This window comes from Puccinia triticina, chromosome 7A (genome assembly GCF_026914185.1).
Source record: "Puccinia triticina chromosome 7A, complete sequence".
In the NCBI taxonomy this organism is placed as follows: domain Eukaryota; kingdom Fungi; phylum Basidiomycota; class Pucciniomycetes; order Pucciniales; family Pucciniaceae; genus Puccinia; species Puccinia triticina.
The window spans coordinates 3523640-3531955 of record NC_070564.1 but is presented as its reverse complement, the minus strand read 5'-3'; the positions used below and the strand labels follow the sequence as shown (position 1 = coordinate 3531955).

Below are 8316 nucleotides of genomic sequence, written 5' to 3'. Positions count from 1 at the left end.
CTTGACAACAACAATCCTGGATTTGCCCAGATATTTGTTGTTGGCGATTGAGGAACAAACAAGGCACAGCTCCGCATTGAGAAGGCGCAAGGGAGAGGAGGCAATGTAGGTCGTGGGCAAGGAATGCAAATATCCACTGTACAGAAGTTAATGGACTTCCTGTATCACCACAACCCTTATGCTATTGTCTACATGAACGCGCGGGAGGTTCTGTGCCAAACTGGTGCTCTCACATTCAAACTGCATTGCGTCCCTTGCCCCGGTTGTGATCCAAAACGCTACAATCAACCCACAACCAACGAGGTCGCCGTGATTGTTAGGGGCGCCGGTGATATAATTGAGGAGCAACAAATATTACTCCACTGCGCAGATGGTCAGCTACAAGCAATATCTGATACTCATTTGTTGTATTTCCCCCTCCGCTATCCGCTCTTTTTCCCCTTTGGAGATGACAGTGGGACAATTTATACCGGGTAGTAACTGCGCAGGGTGAGTGTTTTCCTCAATGAGATTCCTGCAAATACTGACAACCTCACAGTCGCAGGGCAAGTTGTTGGCCCCCTGGAATGGTTCTCATTCCTTCTATTCAAACGCCCTCATCATTTCTCCGCAATCCTTGCAGGGCGTGCGCTGCTTCAGGAGCTCGTATGTGATATGTACATTTGCATTGAGCAATCCCAAACATCCTTCATAGAGTCAAACCAAAACAAACTTCAAGCCAACAAGTACAACGCCCTTGTCAAAGGATTGGAGAATGGGAGCGTCATTTTCGGTCGCCAAATTATACTCCCCTCAACCTTCATTGGCAGCCCTCGAGGCATGTTGGAACTTTACCAGAATTCAATGGCCATTGTGCGGAAGTACGGTCCTCCTTCTCTCTTCATTACCATGACGGCCAACCCCAACTGGCCCGAGATAGTCGCCATCATCACCCCTCACAAGTCTGCTGTTGACCACCCAACAATAGTTTCCCAGGTATTTCACCCAAAGGTCAAGGCGCTAATGTTCCAACTCGCCAAGATGGGACGCTTGGGCAAGGTCGTTGCATATGTCTCCGTAATTGAGTTCCAGAAGAGGGGGCTCCCTCACCTCCACCTTATGATCACTCTTGATCCAAGTGACCGGCCTTACACTCCAGAAGAAGTCGATAGGCTTGTATCCGCTAAAATTCCCAACGAGTTTTACAAACCACGCCTCCATGAACTGGTAACTCAATTTATGCTTCATGGTCCTTGTGCCAGCCGCTCGTGTTGGACTGGCGAGCACTGCAAATCTGGTTACCCCAAGCCCTTCACCCCTTGAACTGTCATTATCGATGGAGCTTATCCCGCGTACTTGAGGGGCAACAAGGGGGCTACCTTCACAAAACACACAAGCACTTTCACCAACAGCCACATTGTGCCTTATAATAAGTTTCTTACCCTCATGTTTGAAACACACATTAACATTGAAATACCTGTCAACACTACAGCAATCAAGTACCTTTACAAGTATATCACAAAGGGCCACGACAGATCGTATATGGCAGTCGATGTTGCTAATGAAGTTCAGGCATACATTGATGCACGATACATCAGTCCACCAGAAGGTTAGTCATACAGCATGATTGATGTCACTCAATGCTCAGCTTGCACTTCCCGCAGCATGTTGGAGATTGTTTAAGTTTCCATTGTCAGATTGGTCTCCGGCCGTCACGCGACTTGCAATTTATGATGCCGGTGAACACCTCGTGTATTTTGATTCCAACAAGGGCGCCAAAGGGCAAATCAAGTCAGGCAAGGCGTCCTTGACAAATCTAATTGGTTACTTCAAACTCAACCAGAAGAATAGCGTCGGGGCTAAAGGCCGTGAAGAGAGAACACTGCTGTATGAAGAGATACCTCTTTTTTTCTGGTGGGACAAAGGTAAAAAGGCTTGGCTCCCGCGCAAAACAAAATCAGAAGCCTTCGGCCGAATGTACTCCGTATCCTTTCTGGCAGGCAAAAAATTCTACTTGCGTGTTCTTCTCCTCCATTGCAAAGGTGCTTGATCTCACAAGGAGCTTCAAACTGTTGACGGCCACCGCGCCAACACTTACCAGATTGCTTGTAATTGACTTCATCTGCTTGTTGACGATTATTTGTAAGACCAAACAATTCAAGAATCAGCCACAGTTCAAACAGGCTATCAACTTGCAGAAATGTACGCAATGATGTGCATCCACCCGCTCCCCTCGGATCCTAAGAAGCTGTTTGAAGAACACTTTGGATCATTCACGGACGACACCCCCCCCATCAACATGAACAATTGCTCCAGCCGCTTACTTTGGCCTGAGGAAAGGCGAGTGTTGGCCCTGTTACGAATGGCAGGCATCCTCCACAAAATGGGGAGCAATTTGGAAGCTTGTGGAATTATCATCAGCAGGGCCGATAAGCGGTCATTAGCTCGTCTTGAACACAAATGCCTTGGAAATGAAGACTTTTCTGAAATATTCTCTTGCCTCCGTTCCAACAGGGCTAAGTTCAACGCTGCTCAATTGGTATTTTTCAACAGTGTCAAGAAATCATTGACGGGAAGGAAACCTTGCGTATTCTATCTTGATGGTCCTGGCGGGACGGGCAAAACTTTCATCCTAAACTCTATCATCAATTTCGCTGAAACAAAGCACATTGCAAAAATCATCACCGCTTCATCGGGCATCGCCGCACTCCTGCTCAAGTCTGGACAGACCGCTCACTCCACGTTCAACATTCCAATTGATGTAGAAAGGAATGTTGAATGTCCTGTTGAAACTGATTCTGCATTCGCGCAGAGGTTGATTGCAGCGCGTCTCATTATTTGGGATAAAGTTGTGACAGTTCACAAGAACTGCATTGATGCTGTTGATCGCACACTCAAACAATTGAGCAATTCCACTCTCCCTTTTGGCGGGAAAACGGTTGTATTTCCCGGCAATTTTAGGCAAATACTACCTGTGGTTAAATACAACAAGTTTCCGCCTTTGTACGCTGCAACAATCAAATCATCCCCAATTTGGGCCACTGTAACCAAATTCAAGCTACATGAAAATATGAGGCTTGCGGCAGCTTTGCGAGGCGCAGCAATGGACAACAACCAATTATTTGCAACAGCTCTCCTTTGCTTAGGCAAAGGTAAAGACCAGCCAAATGACTTCGGGATCTTGTTGCTTGACGCAATGAAGCTCAAATCGTATACAAACACCCGCGAAATGAGCGCTTGTCTCACAAACTTTGTTTACCACGATCTCAACACTATTGACCGCAGGAACACTGGAGAAGTCGTCAATTATTTGAACAAGCGGTGCATACTGGCTCCCTTGAACCAAGACGTCAAACAAATTAACAAAGACATCATGAACACTTTCCCAGGTGACGCGATAGAATTAAAGTCCATTGACACACCGGACCCAAATGGATGTGATAGTCTTCCCAAGGAGTGCCTCAATAAAATTTCTGTGTCCGGTTTTCCAGAACACTCAATTTCATTGAAGATCAGAATGCCAGTCGTTGTCACCCAAAACATGAATATTAACAGGGGCATATGCAACAGAACCCAAATGCTCATTGTTGGCTTCTGTCAAGTTTACATTCAAGGTCAGCTGATGACAGGACCTTTCAGAGGGAGGTGTATCATGTTACCTCAAGTCAAGTTGCACAAAAAAGGGTCAGCACAGTCCAGTCTCAGTTTTTTCCGGTATCAGTTCCCTATCTTCCCGCATACGCTATGTCTATCAACAAGGTGCAAGGCCAGACATTTGGGAGGGTGGGAGTCTTCTTGAGTACCAATGTTTTTTCACATGGAAAACTCTATGTTGCTCTATCTTGCATGTCAAATGTTGAAGATCTTCTTATTGCAAAGCCTCAAGAAAGATCCGGTGTTGTGAATGTAGTTCACCGTTAAATTTTCGGAATTTTGGTGAGTCATCAACTATCCCAGCGCTAACGCTACAAATTCAAGTCACCCTTAACAAATCTCATTGTTGTATTGACAGGCTTCTGAGCCTGATTTGCTGGGATCACTTTGAACCGTGGTTTTGAATATTAGCTGATCTTTTCCTCACTCAAAGGGGCCGACGGAAACTTCTTATTACTGTTGGAATTTTCTTCGTATGTAATGTATGTGATGTGATTGTTAACTTAACAATTGGGTACTTGAAAATTATCATTTGCAGCTTTCCTCCACGTCAATCTGCCATATAATTTGTTCTTCATCACTTCTACTCTTGCTCATGAGTGTTTGTCAAAATTTGTCCTAAATCGCCAATGCGCGTACCACTCATTTCCGCGTAAATTCTCAGCCACTGGCTGAAATTCATCCCCCCATTGCAGGTCAGCTGTTCATGAACAATGATCAGAATGGAGCGCTTGACGCAAGGAGTGTAGATATTTTGACTGTGCATATCACAAACCCAATCAAAACTACGCCCAGGCGTTGACACGTTGATTGAAAAACGGCCCAAGACAGGAAACATGTTGCAACTCTATTATATGAAATATGGGGAGATGATGAGTTCACTTTTCCCGAAATGTCAGACAAGTGGCCACGCTTCCGGTGGGTGAGGCAGTATTCAGTTTAAGGCATTGTGTGCTTCACTAGCTATCTGCAACCCACTACAAACCCAAACCCCTGAACAAACAAGCAGGCCCACCAAGGTCCTTTCAACACGGGAACTGTCACAACCGGAGCCAACTACAACCAATCAGCGTTCTCGATGGAGCCACATATTCAACACCCCTTCAGGCTCATCACAATGAATACACCACGCTGCCAAGGTGTTCAAATCTTAGTCAAAGAACTCAAGCTCAAGTACAAGTTTACCTTCTTGGTCGAGTACTGCGATGTGAGATCAGGAATTCAGAAAACCAACAAATTTTTAAGATTAAACACCAATGGTTTGATTCTTTGCGAATTGGTAATATTAGCCGTAAAGTATCTGATCTGCTTCCCCCTTAGGCAAGATACCTGTCCTACTTGACAACAACTTTGACACCATCAACACCACATTGTGCCCATTCACGGTTATGGAGAGCGGAGCTATCATGATTGTGAGTTCATGCAACATTTGAGCAACCTATAATATATTTGGATTGAATTACATTGCTGATAGTCTACCTTACAGCAACGGTGGGCCGCTACGCTAAACTATCCGTAGCGTGCGCTATCTGCTAGTTTAGCGTTGTGTAGTTCCTGACACATTGCCGTTAGTTGTAGCGCCCGCTATGGGCCGCTACGCTACGCTAACGGGCGCTAACAGCGCTATCAACTTTTTTAGCGGTTGAATAGCACTGCTAGCGCTGATAGCGGCGATAGAGGCCCTGTAGTTTCAAGGGGTGCCTGTTAGCGGTAGCGGGCAATCACTGCCTGCTAATGGAAAACCCTGTCATTTGTAGTTTAGATCCACTACGCTGCGCTGAACTACGGACTAAATGTAGCGTAGCGGCCCACCGTTGCTTACAGTACTTGTGCGACCGCGTTGACTGCGGTTTTGTTTTCCAGTTTGAGGACCCCCTTCAACTCTCAGATATGTATCAATGGATCGAGTGGGGTACCGCCAAATTAGTCACAATGACTCACGAGTTAATTGATATTTCTCGTAAGTATTCTGTGTTTCCAGGGACGGGTGTATTGTGACCAGCATAATTCAAAATGATGCTTGCTAGGTTATGCAAAAGAAAAGTGTCCTCCATTGGAGGCTCACTTAAGGGAGAAGATCAAGGCTTCCTATAGCCTCATGGAAGGTCACTTTACGGGTTTGAACGGAGGAGCTAAAAGGTTGTTTTTGGCTGGCAAGGGGGAAGGCAAGTATTCACTTGCGGATATAACTATTTGGCCGTGAGTATGACCATAAAGCAGCTTGCGGCCAATCTATCACTGAAATTCCTTGGTTTTCCATCTTTGATTTAGGTCGGTAAACATCTGCTTCCTTTGGGCCAATGAGGAAGAATTACTCGTCAACTACCCGCATATATGTCCTATTGTGGGCCACAAGAATCAAAAACCGAAAGGGTGTTTCAAACGGTTGCTCCTCCAAGTATGAGTCTGTTAACTGATCAAAGCCTCCCTTGTGGGGGATGATCTGCGGCATTGCTTGAAGCGCTGCCGGTGTTGAATAATTTTGTAGATTCAACATTCATGGCCACCATTGATGCTTATCTGCTTCCTCTCCGGAAACATCTTTATGCTGAGATGGCCAGACCTGAATTTTTTACATTATAATCATTGTACGCGTAGTCAGGTCTCCTTGAAAATCATCAACATGTTTGAAGTTTTTTTTTCATGTGGAAATCAACTAGATGGAGCGCGCATGTTGTCAAAGACAGGCTGTTGACCTTGCAGTCACAAAAGTCTTTTATTATACGCAACTATGGTGAAGGTGGACATCCAGTACTCTTTCGCCACATTTGACGCGGGTTGAGGCTCAGTGGGAAGGGATAACCAGAAGACTGGTTTGTGACTCGTCACACTCGGATTATCACACAATGAATTCAGTGAGCACCATGCGCTGAGCGCTCTAAAGTAATTGAAAATTCAATTAGCTGTGGCAACAAGCTTTGCCCAGGTTGAAGAGTCATAAATCTATAATTTAAGAAATCTGAATATGTTATAATTTCTGTTTTTTCTTGGGAGGGCATTACGCCTTGTTTGGTGGTTAATTGGGCGTGGTGATGAGGGTGGCTGGGGTTGATGGGTTGTGTTCTGGTGGGTAAGCGCCCGTTGGCGGATCCGTGAGGCGCCACTCTTGCATGGCAAGGACTGGTCTAGCTTGATTGAGTAGCAAGGTAGTTACGTTTGTCACTTGCCAAGCTGTTTGATTGAGGGCGCACGTAGTGTGACCAGGCCGGTCAGCTTGATAGTTTGAAGTCTGGGCTATGTCATACAAATGATTGTGGTGATGTTAGATGGCCCTATAAAAACAGGTGGGGTAATGCGATTGATGTTGACAAATTATCCCATTTACCCACAATACACTTACCAACTTAACTCTGAACTCTGTGCCAGCAATGAACGGCTTGGGTTTGGACGTTGCTTCTCCGGATGGATGTGATAATCTTCAATTTGACGTGGGATTCAGGCTGGGTAAAAAAGTGGGTTCCAATAATTTTTCACTGGCTGTTTGCTGACTTTGAGCTCAGTTTGAATGCATAGAATATGACGGCAAGGTGTTCAACCATTATATTCTGCCTGAGAACAGGAGGCGTTTGGGGATCGGCAGTGAAGCACACTCCAACAAGAGTTCTATTGCAACCCCGGTTGTTATCAAAGCACCCAATTTATCTGCTTTGGGTCATGATTTGAATTCGGGGGACTGGTATTTCATCAGAGGCGCAATAGGACGGGGGTTCAACGGCAATACTGAATGGGGTTTCAATCCTCTCCTTGCGCGCAGGACCGGTCAATTGCAATTGTTGTTCTTGCCAAGGCTGTTGGTCGTGACGGGTTGCGGCGGACTCAAATCCGTCGAAAATATTTAGGACACCAAGACGGACACTATTGTACACTCTGAAGTGGTAGTTACACATCATGTTGGCATGAGTACATTGTCTTACGGGTTAAATGGTAATACTGACTTTCTCCACTTAGGAATATGCGCTTCGAGTTGATTTGAGGGTTGCTGTCAAGCCAGAAGACATGCCGGCAGATATTGTTGAGTCTTTCATACCGGGATCTTGTGTCTCATTTGTTGATGTACATATAGGGGGGACCGGCAACGGTGGACTCATCAAGGTGGAGGTAAGCCTGCCTAATCAGCGTGGACATGGAGGTTGCAATCCTGACGCACTGATTCCTTAGGCATGGTGAGGGTCAGACATTGGGTGGTTGTGGTTGTGATGGGCGTGTGATGTTGGCTTTGAACATACCCTGGAACTACTTTGTTTAGGTTTTGGGCTTGTCCTAAATTGAAATGAACTACTGCTCAGGTGTAGCTTGTTGTTTGACACTTGGTGTCCGGCATGTTCATAGCGCCGTGCAAACCAGGCAATATTGGAAGGCAAAGCTAACAAAAATTTCATTGAATTTTTCCCTCAGGGTCAAAGGTGGAGGTTGAATGGTTGGTGTGTATATATGTGTAAGGTGAGATTGGGGGGTGGGGTCCCTGGGGGCCGGCTTGGCTAGATTGTGGACGTAAAACTACATAAAGTGACCCCTGCAGCGGCGCAGCCGCCTTGGCCTCTAGTCTATCTGCAAATTACAGTGGAAGAATTGTAAAAATGCCAGCATCTCAATTGACTGCAGCTCTCCCTGATTTGATCATTTCCCAATCAACTTCCGCACTACTCATATACTCAATGTTCTGGTGTTTTGATTGTGATATGA

General features: G+C 45.7%; 1 protein-coding gene across 1 annotated transcript; it reads right to left on the bottom strand.

The window, feature by feature from the left end:
* Positions 1 to 6649: 6649 nt before the first annotated feature.
* Positions 6650 to 7172, bottom strand: PtA15_7A392 (uncharacterized protein; the record flags this gene model as incomplete). The annotated part of the gene is made up of 3 exons (XM_053170993.1): positions 6650 to 6862; positions 6974 to 7049; positions 7123 to 7172. 3 exons carry the CDS (start codon positions 7170 to 7172, stop codon positions 6650 to 6652), a joined length of 339 nt encoding a protein of 112 aa, XP_053022219.1.
* Positions 7173 to 8316: the final 1144 nt, after the last annotated feature.